General features: G+C 35.3%; 1 protein-coding gene across 6 annotated transcripts in view; it reads right to left on the reverse strand.

Moving 5' to 3' along the window:
* TAF2 (TATA-box binding protein associated factor 2) overlaps positions 1 to 24660 on the reverse strand; it is a 64300-nt gene that overhangs the window by 16829 nt on the left and 22811 nt on the right. For all 6 annotated transcript variants that reach the window (XM_052787138.1, XM_052787136.1, XM_052787140.1 and 3 more), the window contains 12 exons: positions 22339 to 22474; positions 20724 to 20878; positions 18511 to 18625; positions 18301 to 18410; positions 17460 to 17525; positions 15227 to 15479; positions 11631 to 11771; positions 10204 to 10314; positions 8375 to 8568; positions 7655 to 7794; positions 2195 to 2264; positions 524 to 633 (listed from right to left, as the gene is read on the reverse strand). In XM_052787138.1, coding sequence (XP_052643098.1) covers positions 524 to 633; positions 2195 to 2264; positions 7655 to 7794; positions 8375 to 8568; positions 10204 to 10314; positions 11631 to 11771; positions 15227 to 15479; positions 17460 to 17525; positions 18301 to 18410; positions 18511 to 18625; positions 20724 to 20878; positions 22339 to 22474 — 1601 coding nt within the window. The remainder of the gene's footprint in view (positions 1 to 523; positions 634 to 2194; positions 2265 to 7654; positions 7795 to 8374; positions 8569 to 10203; positions 10315 to 11630; positions 11772 to 15226; positions 15480 to 17459; positions 17526 to 18300; positions 18411 to 18510; positions 18626 to 20723; positions 20879 to 22338; positions 22475 to 24660) is intronic.

Consider the following 24660-nt stretch of genomic DNA (forward strand, 5'->3'; position numbering starts at 1 on the left):
AACAGGTCAATGGTAAAGATGCAAGCCCTTCTCTCATTAGGATCTTTCCTAATCACACAAGGCAAATTGAGTCTTAGGTTTATAATGCACTTCTAAAAATCTCATTTAAATTATCTATACAAATGTTATCCTCTCATATTCTCTCAGAGTTTAGTAAAAGAGGACAAAGAGAGACTATCTAATCTAAAGCAAACTATAAAGAAAAAGGTAACACAGACACCATCATTTGAGGAAACATTTGCTTTGAACATAGGGGTCAAAGAATCATTCTATGCCAAAGTGTATCAGAAGCACACTAGAGTAGTAGACAAAGGAATGAAAAACAAGATTTGGTACGCTGGGTCACTGAGAAAGTTCTGGGAGTTCCTACATGATACTGAACTTCTGAAACTGAATTTTCAATTCCTAGCTATAGAAACTAAGAGAGATCTTGGCATATTCTGAAGCAAGTCTTAACACTTATTTCAAAAAAGCTTACAATAAAATAACAACAAAACAACCAAACAACAAACAAAAAACCAACCTGAATTCATCAGTTTCCAAAGCTGATCTACCAAAGCTTCATTACATAAAGGGGACTCCATGTTCTTGGTAAAAGGTGGATTCTTAGTCAGCATATCCAGAATCTTATGCCTGAAAGAAATAGAAAAAACCATCTTCATTAAATCCAAATGAATATACTAAGAATACAAAGTCTGTTCACTTTGCATTATTCTTACAAACTTATTCAAATACAGGATTCCTTCCAAAATTTTAACCAATGTTTTATGCTTTTAGCTCTTCCTTCTGTCCCCGATATGCATAGACACAGATTTACCATCAGCAATATAACTTAAAAAGTAAGGTGCAAAGCAGCAGGATGTTATTAGACATCATTTTTAACAGTTAGGTACAAAATTGTAGGCTATATTATGTTCTTCTGTTTAGTAACAATCTTTTTTGCACACTGACTTGATCATTACAAAGAAGGAGCAACATTGGCAAATAAACTCCTTACATACTGACACCAAAGAATTTTTAAACAACTTTAAATGTTTATGACTGATTCAAAATGGCAGGACCAAAACCAGTGACTTGCACATTTTTCTGAAAAGGAACAGCCATCTCTTAAGTTACATTGGTGTATAAAGATTCTGCATTTACCATGTTTGCTTACAATATTTACACACTGAGCTGAAAGTAGATACATTTTTCCCCACTTTCTTTCCGTAAACTTGGCCTTGAAAACATTTTATGAATGAGAATAATTATTTGGTCCATTACTTATTATTTTAACTATTTTCCCTGTATAGCCAGCTTTCCCCTTGCTGTCTTACACATTTGGAACAAGAAAACTCTTACAGATATTTTTTTTTTTCTTTTCTTTTAGAAGGGGCTTACATATTGCCCTCAGAAATTTAAACTCCTCTTTAAAAAGGTACAAATCAAATTAAATCTCCTTCCCAGACTGAAGCTAAACCTCCTCTAGTGAGTCTAACTGTATCTACTTTAACAAGAATGACAGAAATAAAATAGAGAACAATCTTGCAGCTATGATCTTTGCAAGAAATCACCTATAGAGAGAGAGTAAAAGTAACACTATTTATCTTTGAAATTCAGTATTTTAATGGTGGCCATAAGAAGAAAGTGTTGGGGAAGAACAATGATCATGAACCCTGGTATTCAATGGTGTATAATGAATGTGCTACAATATCCAATCACTCATTGGTGAAAACAAAGTTGAAACAAGCAGTACTAGAAATTACACCATATTTTCATGTTATCCTTTCACCCCATCTACAGTCTAACAATTGCTTTACACTCCTTGCTGGCAAAACACTGTGTGCACTATGTCTTAACCTTTGTCTTTTCTAAATACCACAAAGTCTTTTTGCCACATGCAACATCAGACTTATATACTTTATTTATAATCAGGGAATGACCTCTAAATTCAGACTTCCACCATATGGGTAGAACATAAAAGACAAAAATAATATAGTGGAGATTAAGAACAGAGTATATTAATTTTTGAGATGTGAACCGTTGAAAGATCAAAATACATTTCTATTTATATAAAATAACAAGAAGAAAAAACAGTTTTATGAAGAAATATTAGGCAGTTAAGCATTTGGTCTATTCTAGTGATTCCAGGCCAAGAATTTACTTAGTAGTTCCAGAATTAGTAAAAATACTGGTTCTTTATTAATTCACTAACCTTATGTAGGGTACAGGATCATTCTGAACCATAGTAAGCAGCCACTGTAGTTCTTCATAGCTCCTATCAACTGCAAAGAAAAATAAAATAAAATGCCTATAAATATATATAAACTGGAAGGATTTTGATGAAGACAATCACAAGTTCCTGAATTAGCACACAAAGAGCTTGAATCACTGCAACTAAAGAGGAATTTCATTAATTGTATTGCAAATTCAAAGTAAGAGGTGGTTTACTTTACACTGAAATAGAAATGTGCACGAAACTCTTTCATGCTTCAACTGTTCAATAATCACCAACTTGACTATTAGCAGGTAACTGTCACTCACGAGCATTGATTGGGAAGATCACAGAGTAAATGATCATCTTGATATTGTGTGCTTCCTAAAACAGATGCATTCAAGTATCTTTTCAACAATCAGAAGTACAGTATTTTCTATAGGGAATAGAGAATATACAATTCTCATACACAGGAATCTGTGAAAGATTATTATCTATATATAGGATAGAAAGAGGAAGACTACAGGGCTTATACAAAACTGCAAGCATACTCCTCTCAGTAGCCTTCCTTAGTTTTTTAAATCAGTAAGCCTACTGTATTTTCAGTACTAAATACTTTAGTTCAATTTTCCTTCTTGATTTCAGTCAGTTTTCAGTCAATTTTTAAATACGACTTTTCTAGTCCAACCAGTTCTAATACCTACTATTCCCTTCTTATTTCACTAGGGTAAGTTGCTTTTAAAGGAAGAGGCAATTATTCAGATTATATTATGAGAATCAGCACTTCAGTTCTATTAGAAGTTCTTTAAATACTTTGGACAACTAGAACATAAGATCTCTTCCTAGGTTGGGAGGAGGCAGCCAAGTAGTTAAAAACTACGTTATAATATTGCTTAGAAGATGGCTGAATAGTCTTTTGCAGGCCACTTGCAAGTCAGCTCTGCTCTTCCTACAATCCAGCAAAACAGAACAGGTTACACTGGTGAGGTACCGAACTGGGCTGATAAGCCCTGTTTAGAGGCAGAATGTATTAGCTCATGTTCTGTACCATTTAGACCACAGCTACACAGTTACGGATGCCAGAGCAAATTTGTATCCACACAGACCAGAACTGCAATCTCAGATTTTGCCTTAAAAATCGAGGAAATCTTTGAAAAGCTATGCCTAGGACATACTTTTAAGGGATTAGTAACTGCCTGTGCTCAACTCCATGCACAACTGCTTTTCCTGGCAGCTACCTTGCTTGGGATAGAAGGCAGCTAGAACACTGCATACAAAAGTTGTTTTGCATGGAAGAAAAATAATATTGTATAACCATGCAGCAGAGACTCACAACATGGCGAACACATTAAGTCACTATCATAAGCAAGCTGCAATTATTTCAACAGCTACAAAAGGGATTTAAAAATGGTTTTTGATTAGAAAATGAGAAATCTAGGAAATGAATCCTTTAGGCTGACAGTACTGGATAACAGAACCATGAAACACCATACTTTTGTGGTCAAAAAAAGTCTTTTTTGCTTCTTAAACTTATTTCTGCTTGAAATAAAGTAAGTCTTCCCTGCTATTTGCCTTATAGCGTAAACTAGGCCTGCTAGACTTCCAAAGCTTTGCTACTAATGCATTTAACCTGCTCTTCAAATTTATATAGCAACTACAAAACATTTTGGGGAGCAATGATATATTAAATCTGATCTTGGGCAGAACAAATCTTATTAGCCAGAAGAATCATAAAATCATACAACAGCCCAGTTTGGAAGGGACCTCAAAAGGTCATCTGGTCCAACTTTTCATGGGAAAGGGAGCCTCGATGAGATTATCTAGCACCCTCTCCAACTGCATCTTGAAAACCTCCAGCGATGGGGACTCCACCACATCCCTGGGGAAGTTGTGCCACTGATTGGTTGTTCCCACTGTAAAAATTTCATTGTTATGTTGAGATGAAACCTTTCCCCATGCAACTATTACCCATTGCCCCTTGTCCTTTCCACATGGCTCCTTCTGAGAGAGCCTCCGTCCTCTTTGTAGCTGCCCTTTAAGTACTGGAGTACTGTGATGAGGTCCCCCCAAGCCTTGCCTTCTCTTCTCTCTTCTCTTCCTCTCTCTCGTCTCTTCTTCAGGTTCTCCAGTCCTCTGATCGTCTTTGTGGCCCTCCTTTGGACCCTCTCCAGCCTGCCCACATCTTTCTTGAATTGTGGGGGCCAGAACTGGACATGGTACTCCAGGTGCAGCTTGACAAGTGCTGAGTAGAGTGGGATGATCCCATCTCTATCTCTGCCCCTGCAGATGCAGCCCAGGATCCGATGTGCCTTCGTTGCTGCAGGGGGGCACTGCTGACTCATGGTCACCTTGTTGTCCACCAGGACCCCCAGGTCCCTTTCAGCGATGCTGATCCCCAGCCACACAGATCCTAGCCTGTACTGGGCTCTTTGGTTATGTTGGCCCAGGTGCAGGACCGTACACTTGTCCTTGTTAAACTTCATACAGTTCTTGCTTGCCGGCTCTTCCAGCCTGTCCTGGTCTCTCTGTAAGATGGCTCTCCTTTCTGACACATCTACCTCACCACCCAGTTTAGTGTCATCAGCAAACTTGGAGAGGGAGCTGTCAATGCTGTGGTCCAGATAATTTGTGAAGATGTTCCCTGCGGGACCCAAATTGTGACAGGCTGCCAGCCTGAGTAAAAACCATTGATTGCCATCCTCTGAGTGCAGAGGATGACCCAATTTCCTACCCATCTCACAGACCACCCATCTTGTCTGTATCTTGCCAATTTGTCTAGAAGGCTGTGGGAAAAGAAAGATGTGTAGGTTTTCATACTTCTGGTAGACAAAAAAACAAGTGATTGCTTTCTGAAGTAAAAATCCTCTTGAGATTTTTTCAAATTACAAGAGATGGTGCATCAGTTCTCAATTACAGCAGAGCATCTTTGAGACCCTAAACTTTAACATTCATGAGATTAGATAATCGTGGATACTTACTTAGAATGGTTTGTTGTTACCTCTTCTAAATATGCAACTGCTTTGTTGTATACATATAACTACTAATAGTCATATAATTTTCAGAAGCTAAGTTAAAAAAGTTAATAAACCCTGTTCATTTCAAGCCAGTTTAGATCAACTGTCCAAGCCCTTATATGCTGCCTCAAGCATTTTACAGAGTTACTGTGTCTCAAAAAAAGCCTTACTATTAACAGCAAAGAAAACAACTTATTCAGTTCCATGGAGAAATGATTTCTTTTAAAGTAACTTAAAAAAAGGCAGTGCTATTCCTGCCCTGAGAGTTGACAGAAAAACATGGGAGTTCCACACTGCCCCAGAAAATACAGACTTTCCTTTTTATGGAAATTACAAAATCCATCAGCTTCCTTTACAAGAACTGTTAAAAAGCCAGCTTTGGCACAAGCAACAGGCATTTGATAGCTGCTGGTTTACATCCAGTATGAACTGGAAACCAGGTAACTGGGAACAACGAGAATCAGACCTCTTGGCAATAGACGCCCAATCATTTCTCCTTCCAAACCCAGGTTTAGGGCTCTGCTAGACAAGCGCTGCTAACTTCTATATGGGTAGCTGAAGAAGTCAGTTAGCACACAGAGCTTCCAGATTTACCCCTCCACCAAAAACTTACCAGTCTTAGAGCAGGAGCAGAAGCTAATGTGTTCAGTGCTGGAAGGTTGTATTTAAGAAATGATACTGATGACCAGTAGGCTGTGTTGTGAATTGTAGTGACTTTATAGCAGACAGATATTTGCATCTGCTACCTCTGCATCAGAGAAAAAGCTGTTGGCAGTAATACTCTAATCCATCATTTCCAGATCTCACAGTGAGCTCAGTCAAAAATTACATTCAGCTCAATCACTGATTTCTTCAAGTAATCTTTCTACTACCTTTTACTATTCAAGTTTTACCTTCTTGTAGAGTATTTCAAGCAACTTACTCTATCTTGCTTATACAGCAACCCATTTGATCAGCTGTTTTAAAGATGTACTATATTACTTTGCAGTACAAACACTTTCTTATCCAAGTCCGTTATTAACTATAAACACCATCCATAAAAGGTCAAGAATTTAATGAGAAAACATTTTTTCTATCAGTTTGTCTTTCCAAAGGGTGGGATGAATTAGTGAGGAGATTATTCTAAAGGAAGCAGGCTGATGAGTAAGCTTTCCATTCTCCTGCAAATCTTTCCACTAACACTCTATGAAGGGAGGAACAAAGCAAGTAGCCTAACAGAGAGAGATGCATAGTACCAGCAGAGTTCTGAATTCTAGCTGGGTATCACTCACAGGGTCACCAAATGGTACATGTGCCATGGGTTATGGATCCAGAATGCTTGGTGAATTACAAGACTGAGGACTGAGCCTGAGAGTGAAGTTATTAGTTTTTCTGTATGACAGTCTGCTTTCCGTCTGTTAGTGTATGTATAAATTCTGCCAGATGCGTTCACTCAAGACTCCAATTGCCTTAAAACCTCCCATTGCCTATCTAGTTTGAGAAGTCTTTGGACAGAATGACAGCAGTAAGATCAAAGTAATAAAGCCCTTATAAAAAAGAGAAAACAATTATTCATGCAAAAAGCAAAGGAAACTCTCCATTACCCTGAAAATGAGAACAGGAAATTTGAGGCAGAATAATTACAAGTCTAGAATCACCAGTCTGCTCACAGAGGAAGAACTGAAGGATTTGGCCACTTTGATAGGGATAACCCTTCAAAAAAAGAACTGTCACAAGTCTGCTGAACAGAGAAAGACTAACCCAAATAAATGAACAGGCCAATGTAGTACTAAATTCATTTTATAAAATGCAAATTATTAAAGCTATAATTTTAACTGCCTCTAGAAAATCTGTCAGGAATGAATTTCAACTTCAAATGGCATTTAAGAAAGCTACCCTGTATTTTTTTCAAGGACCTGCAACAGTCAACTAAGATAAAGACAGTATTAAAAGAATGGAAACATCTCACAAACATAAGCTATGTATAAGGAATGGCAAAGCAGAATCAACAATAATCATTAAAATAATCTAAGTTTCCAAAATTTATAACCATAAGATGCATGCAAAAAGCAAAATAAAGAGATTAGCAAGAAGGTAAAGCAAGACCAAGAACTTTGACTAGCAATTATGGCTGAACACAATCGAATCAAAATCACTGAAAATGAAGTGTTAAAAAGAAATTGCCAAAACCCCTTACCACTACTCATTGTGCTGTCTACTCATTTCAAAACTTAGGTATCTGATTCAATTTGCAAGACACTGAGAAACAATGCTCACCACATCGTCATAAAACTTGCATTCTCTAGGACAAAGCATTAATAGAAATCTCAGCTTCTTACCAATACATCTGTCATCACACAAGCTTTTCTGGTGGACACTATTTCAACCTAATATTAATGAGGTAAGTATAACCTTTTTCTACTATATCACAAGTGTTACAAAGTGTCAAAATACTTGAAAAAAGTACCTTTTGTGTAATCAACAACAGCCTCCAATGCTGCTATTCGGACATCTATGAAGTGCCCATATTCTGCATATGACTTGAAGAGAGCAGGATCACTTGGGACATGACCATTCTTCTGAAGCACTCGAATAGCTTTTAAACAGCTAGATATGGTAGAAAGAGGAAATTTACATTAGGTTTATGGAATGCCAGCTAAGAGGAATAAAACTACTTTCTTCAAAATCAAGTACTGCAATTTTTCTAGAATTCTATTATCCAAATTAACATGTTACTTTCACAGCATTAACACATAGCTGTCATTAACCCTGAATTAGGCAGAAACACAAACAAAATTCCCCACCATGTCAAATTCATTGTTTGGTTTCAGTAGAACTGTACTAACTCACAGAGAAAACACAGCTCAGATCATGTTGTGTACTCTACAGATATTGCTACAAGGCTACCTTTTGCAAAACTTTCATAAACGCTTTTCTGAAAGAGGCACAAGCATGATCAATTTATACCTGCTATTGAACGTCTACATTAATAGAAATTAATGTTGAAAAATAAAGTCATCAAGACAAACTTGCACTACCAGCTTCTGGAAATTAGAAAGAATTTGACATTTAAGATTAAGACACACAAGCTAAAATCTCAAATCCTAACTACAGAAGGGCACATAAAAAACAAATAAGTAGCGTTAATGTGTCTGCTCTCTTCATGTGTACAATTATTAAACCACACCTGACTGTAATGGTATGCCTGTAACTGGGAAGAAGCTTCTCCATATTTAGGAAACGGGTAATTTCCTCAAGAATAAGTCGAACATCAGGATTTAAATTATCCAATGTTCGAACTTCATTGTTCACACTGACTGCAGGAGTTACAGAGTTGGCTAGGGCATCGATCAGCTCAGCACGATAGTAGTTGTCTGAAAACTAGATAAAAACAGCATTTAAACACAAGCAAATATAACAATATATATTCTTTAAAAGCTAAGAAACATTGAAGCACTGTTACAGAACAAGATCTTAAAACAAAAACCATGTGAGAGCAAAACAGGAACAAATTTGTTCTGAAAATGGATTTGAGAGTGATTGAGCAAGCAGACATACTATCAATCATTAATCTTTGCTCTGTAATAAGAGCATATTAATAGTAATACAAGAATATTAATAGTAATACATTGTTTTATAAAAATGGAAAAACCAGGCACATTTCCAGATATGGAAGGTAAAAGCCATTATTTATTTCTAAATGTGAGCATCTAAAACTACCTGTCTGTTTCTATATTCTGTACCAAGGTTACCAACGTTAATGGGTGTTTCGCACCTCACAAAATCAGACAGTTTATCTAGCTAGCAACTTCACAAGCTTCTGAGGTGAACTAATGGGCTCGCTGCTGCTTAGTGAGGAAAATCTTGCTTCTTCATTCACTCCTTTTACCTGGGCTTACTGTTTCACCCCTTCCATTACGCTGGTTGTTGCATTTGTTGGTCATGTTAATAAGCAGCAAAGTATAAAATAAAATTAAAAAAGCAGAAAAAAGTACTGGATCTGAACATTAGTTAATTTAATCTAAACAAATCCACTGTCTGTCAGATCCAGTAGAAGATGTCAAATACATGCATGGAAGGGACATGTGGAAAAGTGAGGTGGGGTCTCTCCTTTGGTGGTGGGGAGATGTTAGCACAACTCACCAAATTTTGTGGCTACAGGTGCTTGCATTCATGTGTCTCTACCTCTTCACCCTCTATCACCCTCTTATTTCAGTAATCTTGCAACAAGTGTCTTGTCACAGTATGTGTTTCTACACACAAGAAAGTGAGGCTTAAGATGCTTCAGATTTGTTCCACTTAACTTTGAGTAATTAATTGGGAAGATTATGCTAGGCTCCTAGCAGTTGTAGATTTCCTCTGTAGCTAGGGAGATGGAATTTTGTATTTGTATTTTTAAGATCTCAGGATCTTAAAGGTCATCTAATCAGCTTTCAGAGGTGGTCTGTCTGGGAAGGAAATTTAGATGACAACACTTCTAACTTACATGCTTCAATTTCGTGATGGAACAATATTAACCTGGGTTTCAGCTGTTATTTAACTAGATGAAGACAACCCAGGTCTGTGAGCTAGAGCTGACATTCAGAACCCAGAATCCCAGAGTCCTGTATATTGTTAAGATTATTTCCTTTCCTTGCTCTTTCAAATACTCTTCTCAAGGTGAAAAAAACCCCAACAAACCAGCGCTTAACTTTACATGCTACATGTTAGCCTCATGCACATTTTCTCAAAACACATGGATCTTTTGAATGAAAAAGATTAAGGCAAGAAAAGTATGTGTGCAAATGAAGACAGGCTGGTCCTCAGTAAGTCAACAAGCACAAAGAGCTTTGAAACATCCAAGAAATGCTGCCACAGAAATGTCAGCTACAGAACATTCTGTAACATTTACTGTTTAGCTTAGTGTACCACCTTTCCATCAACTCTCCTAGCCAGATATTTACTCTCCTAACCAGTGTATTAACTAAGACTTTTTTCAACAAAAAAGTGAGAGATTAAAATAAACACATTCTTTACCTTATTTTTCCTGTTATCGTTATACTTGATCAAGTCCAAAATAAACATTAAAACCTCCTTAGGACAGAGGTTGTGAACATCTCTCAGAAGCGCCATGGCAACAGGCATAGTCTGTGTAATAAAATCAATACTAACATCATTCTTACATTAGTGAAATGATAGTTACACCCTGAAAAGAACTACATCCTGAAAATGAGCAATTAACAATTTTACAATAGCAAATCTCTGAAAAGTTGTTTTTAAATGCTTTTTGAAAGTCATACCACATGCTATATAATATTCAGATCAAATAAACTATGTAATTATTGCTCAGTAATCAGACATAGTGCAGACATTTGAAAAAACTGTGTATCCAAGAAAAGACTCTCAAGTCAAGGCACTATCAAAAAGGTAACAAATGAAAAATAATGAAACACAGAAGATGATGATGGAACTAATTCTGAGACAGGCACTGAATTTGGGTGTTTTCACGTGAATGTGATGTCTAAGCTTCCATTACCATTGAGAGGTATAGATCGAATACAGTCAGTAAAGCCTGAAGAATTATTAGCCAGACAGGTATTAGCTCCACTCACATAGATATAGGAGTCTTACTCTAGATCTAGAAACTTGGGACATGGGATTAAAAGGGAGAAAACTGTAAGATTTAGTGGGAAAGAATGAACAATGACAAAAAGAGCAGAAAAATATAAAAGAAGGTCCAAGAAAGAGATGAAGGGAGAAGGATGAAGCAGTTTTGGACAGAGTAAGAAAAAAAAATTTGAGTTTTCTCCAAAATCAGGAATATGAAATCTGTGAAATAAGAACTCAATCATCCAATAACTATAAAGTAAATCTTGAGAGAAAACCATTGTAATTCATTTTGTTATCCACTGTACAACCAACAACTACAGGTGTCAGTAAAAGAAACCTACATGAACATCAAAATAAGCTGCAGCAATATATGATGTTGACAATTAATATAAAGGTGAGGACAAGAAGGATTATGCAGTGCCTTGAACTAAAAAGCCCACCAATTTAAGATAAGATTTATGAGATTTTATTCGCCATATATCATTGCCATTAATAAAGACAGGTGCTGAATTTACCTGAAAGATAAAATGAGTAGCTTTGTTACTGTGCAATAAATTCTATTTAAGAATGAGCTCACAAATATTTACAAATAATTATTATATTTACTCCATCATTCTGAAGAAAATACTAATTTAACTTCAGCTACTCAGACAAAATTGCTAGAATTTTGTTAACTGATTTTTGACTAAGATGGAACAAACAGATGCCATATAAGAAAGAACTAGTTACTTTGGATTTTTATGAAGGGGCAAAGCAGGACTGTGCTATCCATGTTCCTGTAGTTGTCAACCATAGGAATGTTTTTGTATTTTGACATTTCTTTTAAAACATTCAGTGAAAAAAATGAATTTTACCTTTTGCAGAAAGTAGCTTTGAAAGTTCATGAAGTTGTTGGTCTTCACAATGTTTGGACAAGTCTTACAACAAAACATTCGGGTAAAGAGTGACTTCATGGCTGGTGGTCCTGTCCACGTACTTACCATGGAATTTGCAATCTGTATAATTAGGGGGGAAGGGAAATCGTATTAACATCACCACTACAAGTTTAGTTTGGCTGTAGAAAAATACACATTTCCCATAATCAAAAAGGATAACTGCCAAGAACATACTGTCCTTCAAATAGATACATTATTTTCATCAATGTATTGTCTTATATTAGCTAAGTTTTCACTGTCATCCCCAATGTATCTTCTCTACAGTAAAGGTAAATTTTATGGAAATTGCTCCGCTTGGAAGATGTCTGCAACTAATTATCTTTCCATGATAAAGTTCTGTTCTTAATTATTTTCTCTTTTATATTTTAGATGAAAACTCTGTGTTTACTAAGCCAAGTTTTTCCTGACTCTACAGAAGCCAGTGATGGAAGAGGCTTTTGCAATACCAACTTCCCAAATTTACCCTGCCAGTAACCTCAGCCTAGACTTTAAGTAGGCCTCAGCCACCCTAAGACTAAAAGACCACCCCTAAAGTGAAAGGCAAGTCAGCTACCTCTAAATTTAATCATAATTCACAGAGACTGTGCACTGAGACAAATGTATTGCTATAGTCTATTTTGGTGTAAGATGGTAAGGTTCCACAAAGACAAAACTGCTTTTGTGTCTTCGCAGCATCCTGGGTTTCATACATTTGCTGTATGGAGCAATGAAAGCCTGCAGACAAGAACAACTACACCTGATGACAGATTAAGCCTGATGACGGATTGCGTGCGCGCACACACAAACAAATGGGGCCAATGTACTCTACAAAGTAGCAGGAATTTCCATTGTTACAGACCTACCACAAAGGAAAAAAATATGTTTTCACACAGAAGAAAATGAATTTGATGATTTTCTTCTAGGGGGTATTACATACGCAATCAGAGAATGAAAAGTAAGAGGCTATCTGAAGATGGGTAGCAATCCATTTCACCACTGCTCTTACATAAGATGGGTGCTTTATTACTGAAAACCATTTTCCCAGTAAGTCAGGCTTCAAAGGAAAGTCACAGAGTGAAAATACTGCGGTCAGACTAGATGTTCCCTTTGCAATAACTGAAGTCTTCAAACTAAAGATACAGGTATAGCTTTTTCTGTAAGGTACATAACGACTCTTCCTGCAGAAGAAGCTTAATCCCAAAGACTGCTTAGAAACCATGATGATGAACTTAAAACTGCAAATGTGAAATTTATGTAGCTGTGTAAAATAAAACCCAACCTCCAAAATATTATCAAAGTTTACTATATTTACAAGATATTTGCTATTCCATTAAAATTGGGGTGTAAATTTTAAAATATTTTTTAACTTCTGCTTATTTTAAGCATTTAATATTGCAAAATCTATAGATGAACAACAGTATTTTCAAACTAAATCAATAGTAGTTAAATCATCATCTTTTCAGTATTTTTTGGTCTTATAATGTGCTGACTCATTTGAATTTCCCTTTAAATACTGACAGAATCCAAGTTTTCCATTTATTCTACTGATATGCTATACACTCTGAATTAAATATATTTGCACATTCCCCCCACCATAAAGCAAGTAGCCTGTCTTGCACTACTTCTACTTAAAAAGATGGCAGGTACACTCTATTTCTGCATCCTTCAATTCAGTATAGCATAAAAAACATGGCCTAAGATGCAACTGTCATGCACAGCTATGAAACTCCCCAATGTCTGAGGCAGGGGGGGTGGTGATGGTGGTGGAGTTTGTGGTGATGGTGTTGCTTTTTTACACCTTATAGCACATCACCAACACTGCAATGGATTTGAACTGGAAAATCAACCTGCATACTCCAAGGAATTAAAATTGTGACATTGTTCTCTCCTTTCTCTGTAGGGTTATTTGTCATGGACTACTCAGCAAAGTGTGTGCGTGTGTGCACACACGCATCTATTAACTTCTTATCAATGAGGATTTAGTACGTTACATGGATACTTCATGCCTGAGAGACTTAAATGCTGTTTTACAATGAAGTATACAGTACATTTAGAAAGTGCAGTAAATTCAGTTTTATAATTGCATTGTCACCTATCATTTCTCTGTATCAACATGAGAACACCAAGAACATTTCACAATAGTAACCGCAATCCAGCTAGAAGTTGCAAATCAACAAAAAAGAACCCTCCCCCTAATAAACATGAAGGACTTGGCTTTTTTCCAATAAAGAATACAAATCCTGAATATTTACAGGCTGAGAAAATTAAACTGAGTTAATGACAACAGGAAGTGATTGTTACTAACACCGTAATGTTGGAACTAGTAATAGAATACATTACAGTTTCCTCCTTGGTAACTTACATAAACATATCTACAACTCTGTCCTGCCATGCTCCTTCACCTTGATTTAATGTCACAGCCATACTTTCCACTTAGCTTTATTATCTTTTTCCTGTAAGTCAACAACCTTCTCTGTAGAAGCAAGATTTTTCATACAATTACAACTGAGCAAAATTGGTTATGGTTATCTGCAGCCCAGTTGCCTGAGAATTCAAAGTAACGACAGAAAAAACTATTGCATTTAAGTGCTGTAACACTGCTCAATATTTACCTGCAGAATATGCACTTTTAAATATTCCAAGTGAATTCATTATAAAAATGTGCATATTTTAAGTCAGATACTAGCAGTACCAATACTAGTACATATACTGGAAGTATTACATCAGTGTTTTATAACATTAAAATACTTTGTCACAAACATTTCTTGGATTTTCATTTTCGAAATATGGCCAAAGGATTTATTGCTGTACAGGTACTGATTTATTCTCAATAGGTAGACAGCAGAAAGTAAGCTATAGCCAATAATCTGAACTCTACAAATTGTCAGTAAGTATGCCTTTATGTCCATAAAAGTATGTCAACAGCATGCCTTTTCAGAAATTCTTATTCTTCTTTGTTTCCACCCAGTTGGGTTTATAGGGTTCTCTAATTTTCATTCTTAATGCGATTTTGTGTCTAAAGAAAAAAGATCTTCCCTTTTCAAGGCAATTATTTGGCTTTTTGATATTTAATTGCAGACCAACATGATGTTTATTTCGTGCCCCTATTCAATCTGAAACAATATAGACCAGCAATCCGAATTCACATTAGACAGACAGATGAATTTCAGCACTTCAGAGTTCTCAACAGACAGGCCAAGGAACTTCCCAGTAATATAAAAAAATGTACTTTGGCTCTGAAAAAAATTAAACAAAAGTCTTTTATTTTTACCACTTAATGAAATCCGGAAAAATCCCTTGTGGTTTTTATGTCTGACATCTCAATTTTGACAATTATGAAAGCCTTCTACAGTCTCCATTTACAGACTAAAATAATACAGCTTTCCTTTCAAATCAGTCATGTTAAAAATACTTGGCAAACACTTTTAAGAGGCTAAATATCAAGCCAGTTTAAGAACTGATGAGTGTTGACCTGTTTTCAAACATTTACAATGCCTAGTGGATTTCTTCCCTTACTCCCATCCACACAACCTCACCTTTGCAAGGCAGAAGCAGGCCAGCATTCTCACTCGGTAGAAACATTGTTCCTGTTCTAGTATATCAGTCAGTGCAAGCCGTGATGCTGGAGTAGGGAACTTTTCCAATGCCAGAATGGCTTCTTCTTGTGCAACCACATCTCTCTCATATCGAAGCTGATACTGCCACATGAAATCAGATTGTTCAAATTCTACCTTCCTCAGTACTGACATATCAGGGTCTATTCTTATCCAGAGCAAAGGGGAATCAGCACTAAGACAGATATGAAAAACATTAATAGCTTACAACATTTCAAGACTATAGAAATTCAAAAGATGTTCTAACTTGTTCTGAGTTATTTTTAGATTCAAAGAACCATTAAAGAATCAAAGTTAGAGGGGACTTTTCAAAGTCAGCTGGTCGAAACTCCTGCTTCTAGGATGGCAATTCTATAGCCTCCCAGGGCAATCTGTCCAAATCTCTAATGTCAAAGTGAATACAGTGTTTTAGTATTTTTAACCTACAGATCTGAGTTCATGGTAACTACTGTATAATCTCAATATATTTAATTCTACTTCCTCAGACACTATAACTTTCATAAGTGAGCAGCACTGTATCACCTTCTACAGTTTAAGACTGCAAAAAAAATCCAAAGAAAACCTGGTCATAAACACCCATTTTTTTATATACTATTTTTGATCAATAGATGTGAAAGTGCTTTACAAACACACACATGCTATGATGTTGAAAGCTGACAAGGGTAACCATGCAAATGCACAGAACTGCTAAGCCAAATGATGATAAAAGTGAAAGTATCAACAGACAGGATTAAAGTTTAGTCCTACAGATAAAATTACTCAGTTGTATTCCACCCAAACAAGCGTTTTATATGTTAGTATTCACACAGCACCATGACTGCAGAAGAAATTTATGGCAGAAACAAGCACAAACTATATAATAAAGTCCCTTAGTTTTCCACATAAAATTGATAACAGCAAAATAAAGACATGGAATTAGGAGAGAGTTTGCAATGATGAAAAGTGCATCATTATAAATATGATGCATATTTCTGTATACATTTGTAGAATATCTAGAATTACTGTCAAGATAGTAGCTAAAGAAGAAAGGAGAGTGAAAAGAAGAGTGCATACATGGGATTTAGAATAGAAAAGAATGAAGATTATCACATATGCTTGGAGCAGAGGAGTCCAAACTGGACAAAAGAATGACAGCATCGCAGATTAAAAGTTTAGCAGATAAACAAAGCATAAGTGACTTGCATAAAATCATACACCAGTTCAAAGTTAGTTCTAAGAAGAGCATTAAGGTCTCAGCTCAGTGTGACGCGATAGCTACCTGAACATAACTCATCAGAACTACTCACAAATATTTATGCTAATTGCTTTTAAATACAATTAAAACGCTATTTATTCATATGTCAGCTATCATATAGAATCAGTAACAATAACCTGCTCAATGAAAATATCCCTTATAAAATTATTTCTCATGATATTTTAGATGAGGTTACATTTACGAGAATTTCCAACACTTTTAAGGTGACAAGCAATCTATCCTTCTTCAAAGAGACACCATTAGTTTTCAAAAGCAGATTATTTACTTCCCTCAACAAGCAAACAAGGTACCAACACCTTCAGTATTTCTAAGAGCACCACTAGATCCAACTCAAGGAGGGTAAAGTGGGTATTTACATTGAGCAAGAATTTGCTTCCAAAGAGCTGAACAGTTCCAAGTGAAATTAACACCAGTATGAATTTCAGTACGAAGCATTTCATCACTTATTTTCAATCTAAAAGGATTCTTTCGTAATTAACCACAGATTTCAGGAACTTCTCTTAGTGCCAGTTAAATGGTCTTCATCGAGGTCCAACAAAAATGGCTCTTACTTTGTTTCAAGCAAATTCTTGTTTACCTTTTACCTATGAAGTCAGCTGAAAGATATCATTAGAAATGTGTAAGAAAGAATCAAGTAATTTATTGTATCACCTTACCATGCCTAAGGTTTTTTTTTTTTAAAAAAACTGATTATAGTAGCTAACATATACATTTTATACTTCACCAGCATTTTCCCAGCTACAGAAGAAAAGTCTCAAAGGCAAAAAAATGTGGCATAGTCTTGAAATTTACCAGTCATATAATGAAGTACATTACTATCAAATCCTTCAAAATAGCATGCTTTAGACAAGGGGAACATGGCTCATTCTCACACTTAGAAACTCCAACAAGCTAACTTACTCCATAGCAGAAAGGTCCATGTCCACCTCTTCTCCATTCATCAGTGGAATCTTTTTCTTCTTATTTCTATTAAAAAACAGAAAATGGAAAAAACCAGGTATTAATTACCAGAATAGCAAAGGTATGTTTATAAATGGAGCTTAAGCCTGCAAAAGTACTGTGTATTTTACTACACCAAAAAATAATGGTCTCTCCAGCAAAAAATATTGACAAAACTGAGCTGTGCATCAGTTTTGTTCAAATAATAATCACCAATACTTTACATTGGTTTAAACTTGACTCCCACCATTTTTACAATTACACATAAGCATACAACTTTGAGAAGTCGAGGTCAAAGTAGTTATTAAAATGCATCAGGAAACTGAGAGAATCCATCCAGGAAGTATGTAACTTTTCTTGCTCATTAGGTTTAGTGAACAGCCCTGGTACTCTTAACAGAAAAGGAAAACTATGCAAGTGCTTCATTCATATATCTTCACTTGAGGTACTCCTCTGGCCTACATTTGTCTTCCTTCTAATTCGTCTTTTCCATTCAAAGGCATTTTGAATAATTTGATCAATGAGACTCTTCATTCAACTCATTCTATATAAATAAGCTTTTTATAAAACTTTAATAAAATTAGTTATAATTAAGAACGGCATATAAAATGTAAGGTGTCTTGCTGTCCATAAACAATAGTAAATTCTATTCTCTCCCCTTACATGAGAGGTAAATCTTATTCAGTAAGATTAAGAAAATATAAACACAAAATTTAAAAAAGCATATATTTGTCATCAAATGCACTATATGTTTTCATATATCCATATTAAAAATACCTACAGTTTGTATTTTAGTTCTTACCTTCTGCTTTTAGAATGGCAAGGTATATCATGTTTAAGACTGTTTTCTTCAATCTGCAATGTATGGTTGAATGATCCATCAAGTTCTTGCACTGTCACTTTAAGAGGACCCTTCAGGTTCACAAGATTTTGTTATTAACATTAAAATTACGCTTATTAATGTATACATCATACTTGTACGTGTAAGTAGAATATGGAAAATTGACCTTACCACGTATTTCTGAGTCCCAGGAGACGTGTAGTCTTGTTTTATTTCCAATTCCAATACATTACGTTTTCTATTAAATGCAAAGCTACCATAAAATTTTACCACTCCACTCTGATCCCTAATAAGCAGTATAGGAATTAGAGTGCACAATGCAGTAGTTAAACAAACATAATTCTCAGCATTTTCATTCTTTACATTTGCTTTATGCTTCTTTATTCCTAGAATTTCCTACCCCAAGAAAATCAGGAAATGAAAACACATGTTTGTTCATGAAATTTTAAGATTTTTTTTTCTTTAAACAGTTCTTTAATGTACAATCATGTATCTTATAGAGAAAAACTGAAGTACAATGAAGATTATCTAGTAAGAAAAAAGTCATTATGAAAAACTATATTGGACCCCACCACATCCCATGTCCTCAGCATGGAGAAAGTAATTGAGTAAGACTTCAGTAATGTCAATATGATTTGTTTGACTATATATTTCAGTTAAATAAAACTCAGGGCAAAATGTAGACATTAGCTTCTGTTTTCTATCCACACTACATTTAACTCAATTATTTTATTGCTGTTTTTCAAACTGGGTGTGTGTGTGGGGTGTGTGTGTAACTTCATCATTCATTATTTGTAGGAGAGCCATTACTACACTTTATTTAAACTAAAACACTAGAATGAATTATTTTAGTCTAGTGCATGCTCCCAAGAAGTCTCTAACAATGTAAGACAAAAGCAGGGAAGGAAAACCTGTTCTTTCATGTCCTGACATTTAAGACAGAATCTTCCAGGTTCAAAGAGGCTTCTTATCATACACACATAATTAACTTTTCTCCCAAAATATGGTCATTTGGCTAGATACCTCAGACTGGTTCTGGTCGCAGTGGCTGACTTCATAAAGGTCTGTGACTTTGCCATCAAGTACAGCTTAAGGCATTTTTAGTGGCTTTTTCAGCACAAGGTTTAAACTCAGCATCAACACAGCACTCGTTAATAGTGTAAGATAGCACTAGTTAAAAGTAATAAGATATCCTCCCAAACAATACAAAGACCTCCTGCAGTCTTACAAGGTGGAAAATTTACTATCACAGGTGCAACAGTGTTTGAAGCATGGTAGGGAAGTTGCAACCATAGGATTAAACACAAGTTAAAGTTAACAGGATCAGCCTTGGGGCCAAAGTCCAGAGAAGCTGAAAAATCCCCAAATCTGAGAGTTACAATTCTTCCTTGCTTACAGAACAGATGTAGTTAAGATTCACCCAGCTCAGATAGTAATGCTGACATGTAGGTATAGCTGCAGTGTGAATATATGTACATATAGAACCCTTATCTTCCTCAAGTGCTTGGCACAGCTAAATATGGAAATTAGAACAATGTATATTTATACTTTATGAATACTTTTGATGCAGATAAAATACTAACTTCTCATATTACTCTATAAATATTAACTATACAGTGACTTTTAGTTAGATATTGAGATGCATGAACATTAAAGTCAGCTCAAATAAATAATGTCTAAATATAAATTCCTACTTCTGTTTTCTGTTAGAAAAGTAAGGTATGGTTTTGCTGCAGTCACAAATGATTTTAGTCTGCAGTCATGTTAAATAAAATTACCAATTAAACCTGTTGAATGGAGCAAATTCAAATTTACCATCATATCAATCCAAAATAAGAAACCCTATTTCTTGACTAATATCACTGAAATTTGAAGAATCAACACACAGAGGTTTATTCTACCTGAAATTGTAATATTAACACAAGCTACCAAGCTATTAAATGTTAGTGTATTTTAAACTATCAATCTGTGCTTTACGTTACTTATTTCACAGTGATTTACTGGAAATTACATCTTAAAATGCACCAGACTATAGCATTTTCCATGTCAGACTTCAGCATATTTCTATGGGCAGTGTCCTCTGGAATCCCTTTAGTGTAATTTGGCCTTACATTCCAGCAGAGTTCTTGTGCTTCTTTCAAAGTAAAACTTAAAATCATGAAATCCTTTCTAGTACAGAAATGCAAAAAAGCCAGCATACTCTAAAAGACTATGAAAGGAGTGTGAACCTGTGGCTCACATATATATCTAATTCAAAGAATAATGTACTTAACTGTTTTAAGCAAAGATACTTCATGCCTTTCTTCACATTCCTTTAATAGTGCCAATTAAAAAACAAATTCATTCTCCGTATTAACAACCCTGACCAAGAATAAAAAGGATACACCCACTGCTTTATTAAAGGTTGGATGTCTTTGCCAGAGACATTTGAGATAGATTTCAAAAACCCAGATGTGGAAACCAACATCTGACTCCACATGTGTGACTGGAACTTCTGAGATGAAGCAGTGCTGGCCAGACTCAACAACTTGTTGAAAACCTAGAATGATAAAAAGTTATTACTTTCATTAAATACTTCAATATATAAAATAAGCTTTTCTGTTTAGTTGCAGCTGAATTGCAACTAAAGGCCAATAAACTCATTCTCTGATAACTGGCCTCAAAAAAAGTCTTTCAAAATAAAGACATTTCAGAAAATTATTTGCTTGTCCATAATAGAAATTGTGATTTGCAGACACAAATGTATTTTTACTTAAGGCAAACCATCCACCATGCTAAGAAAGCTCTGAAACTCCAGCTTCTTAACATGAGAAGTGTTTAACAGTAACAAACTAAAAATGTCTTCTTCACTTATCACTGCTACAGGTACAACTTATCATGCAGCCCTTTAACAAACAGACTTGAATTCAAAATGGAATACAGACACACTTTTTGGCATCCATTTTCTATTTCTAAGCACCTCTATACTTCAAGACCATGTATTTGTGAGGTTAGTCACTGCAAGCAGGTGTGGCCTTCATTGACCAAATTATAATGCAGAGTGCAAGGGGTGCATTTTTAATCAATTCTTTCTACCTGAGCTTTTTCAAGGAACCAACTTCCTCAGAGTTACATATACATACACAAAATCCATTAAAAGACCATCAGCTTTCAAAAATTATCTGCAGTAAAACAGATCACTGACTATATCTGCTTTTAGAAATAAAACAGTCATCAGGTTTTCTGCTTTGCTATTCTTTTTTAAAAATTGCAAACAAGAATTAAAATTTATGTAAGGAAAGCTGTAAAAAAGGCGTATCTGCTGTATTTTCAACCTGACAACTGCTTATAATAGCTCTAGCCCAAGCACATATGTTTTCCTTAAAAAAACAAACCAAACAAACAAAACCCCAAAACCTGAAGTTGATAGGAAAAGGTATCACTCAGTTTCTAACTGGGTGTTTGTTTACAGCACCCTATCTTTTTTAAGGCATGCCACAAAACATATTTAGTAAAGAAGAGAAACTACAACTCTACAGAAGTTTAGCATTTCAGACTAAAATTAGAGTCTTCTATTCAACTGCTTCTTCTAATATAAAGAGCTATGCTCCCTCTAGCACTGAAAATTTTATACAGTGGAGAAAGCAGAAGCTGGATTCTCATTACTTTGATTATTTATAATTTGATTAGATTAGCTCACAGCAACACCAGTTAAGGTCAGTAAAACAGGTCCTCAGTGTTAATGACTGATCACAATAACCCAAAGCAATGAAATACTTTAACATTAAAGAGAATATGCAATATATAAGAAGTATTACAAGTTATGTATAGGAATAATAGCTAACCTTATCCTAACACAAATGACCTACATTTTTTGTCTGTTCTATCCTGCTAAAACTGAAAATACAAATGGAATCCTATCATGATCCATTTTGTTCTTCCTTAACTCCATTTAATGAATAGAAATACAACTAAAGACAAAAAGTTGTCTATATTCCACATAATCATTTAAATACCTACCTGTAACATGAACTCCATGCTAATCCTGTTCTCAATCAGTCTCATAACAAGATGTGCTTTACACTGGAACATAGTGTAATATTCCCAAGACAGTGTATGAGGGTGTTTGATAGAAAAATGTAAATGTGATGCAGGGCTGAAAAATAAAAACAAACCTCAGCTATCTATTTTGCATTTTATGGAATGAAACTTAAAATATAACTTAGCAACCAAGATTATAGCTGCACCAACAATTATTTAGGATCTCTTCTACTATTTTAAAGTTATAAATTAAGACATGCTTAAAATGACCGCACACTTGTACAGAAAGGTGACATGGGTGTGTGTACCTGGCATACAGCAAGTACTGTACAGAGAATAATGACAGATAATACATGCTGTGTATTTCTGTAAAGACAGTGGTAGCAGTAGCAACCAGAGCAAGGAATCTGTGACTTGAGTCTGGAAATTACTCATGAATTGACATTCCCCCTGCTCCACTTCCATTTAAGAGACTGTACATAGTCAATATTTTATATTTAAATAAATAATTGTTGCAATTAAAGGAAAGTAATAACGTTTTAAAATTCACAGCAGACTTTCATGTGAAGAGCCAAAGAAATTGCTTGTTTTTTGTTTTTGTTAGCAACTTTATGCTTTCAGCATTTCAGCAAACTGACATCTAAATCAGATGACATGCCAAGGAAGACTAGGCAGAGCATCACATTACAGCTGCCACATTGTTTACGTAACTTGAGCTATCTGTGGTGCTCCTTCACACATACCCTTCATGTCTATAAGCAAAATACTTTAAATAGTTTAAGTTCATTCCCTATCAGAAGGCAAACAAATGGTGAAACCCTGAAACTTTTAAAAACAGAACGGATTTCTGGATAGCCTTAGTGGCTGTACAGCAATAAAACACCAAAAGACTTAATTTTGATGAGCTTTAAAAGTAATTTTCTCCACCAACTTTTACATTTTAGAACACAAACATTCTGACCTATAGCCCAATTTCAAAGTAGCTGTAATACTGTAATTCTTGAGAAAAATAAGACCTTTTTTGCCCCATTTCAATTATTTGAGAAGTGGAGATAATTAGAAGTCTTGACTTTATTTTACTGATGAACCAAGTCTGTGGCAATTGTATTTCATTATGCTATGTTTTTTCTTTTAGTTCTTTTCACAGGACATTTGAGTTTTCCATGAATGAATAACAAACATCTGAAGAAACTGGACCCACACCATGCCAGGCCAACTTCTTAAGAAGTGGGAATCCAGACTTATTTTACGCCAGTTGGTGGAAAAATCACAAATTGGCCATTGCGACATAGAAAAAGCCAGCTACTTAAAATTTCTGGGCTCAAAATTGGATTCTTCCCCTGTGATTCTCGCTTATAGATAACCTAACTAAACCATTTCCAGATGGACCAGACACCTGATTTGTCCAAAGACTTTAGAAGAAGACACTGCAAAACAGAATGAAATAATTAAGGAATTGTAATGATCAAAGACAAACGCTATAAGCCTGATCTTTCATGCAGGCTACCTCAGGAAGAGACTGGTCTTCCAGAACCTTCAAAGACCTATTAAACAAACCATTTTAACTTCGACCAATCTTTCTATGCAGTTGAAAGATGTATGCCAGAGGACCAGCACTTAGCTACTTATCTGCAGCTCTTAAGATTTCAGGAGGTGGCAAGAACCAAGGTAGCTGCAACACCTTAATATTTTTTTCCATCCTTCTATTTACTGGGAGACTCCCTTGACTTTACTTATGAATGTCTGTTTAAACATCTTAAGAAGATACAAAAAGAAAAGCACTTCTAAATTTAAGCAAGTATTATCCTTCTTAAGTATAATAAGTAGATGAATATGAAGGCACTTATGTTTACTACTTGTTGTTTCTAGTTGATAGGCAATTGCTAAAGTTCTCCTTATCAAAATTGTCCTGTTATTCTGGAGGTAGGGAAGGGTTAGCAACCATGAAAGAATTGAAATGCAAGGAGGAAACTGAGGTTGTGGCTCAGACATTATATAATAATTTGGTCTCAGTATAAAAACTGTTTATGCAGCTTCAAATTATACAGTTGATTGACTTTGGTAAAATCCTTTTCTTGAAAATTACAACCAAGCCAGGACACACATTCTTGGCCCTAAATTTACTAAGTGTTGATTGATTTTGGTTCTGGTTACATTATTTAACTGCAAATCAAAACTGAGACAAGTTTGCATTTGATAGTTACATTCTGTAGTTCATTCAATATTAATACATTTGTTCTGATTATATTTTTCTTCAATCATTATACTTCTAAAACTTTTATCGAATTGGCACCAAATAAG

This window comes from Harpia harpyja, chromosome 5 (assembly GCF_026419915.1).
Source record: "Harpia harpyja isolate bHarHar1 chromosome 5, bHarHar1 primary haplotype, whole genome shotgun sequence".
In the NCBI taxonomy this organism is placed as follows: domain Eukaryota; kingdom Metazoa; phylum Chordata; class Aves; order Accipitriformes; family Accipitridae; genus Harpia; species Harpia harpyja.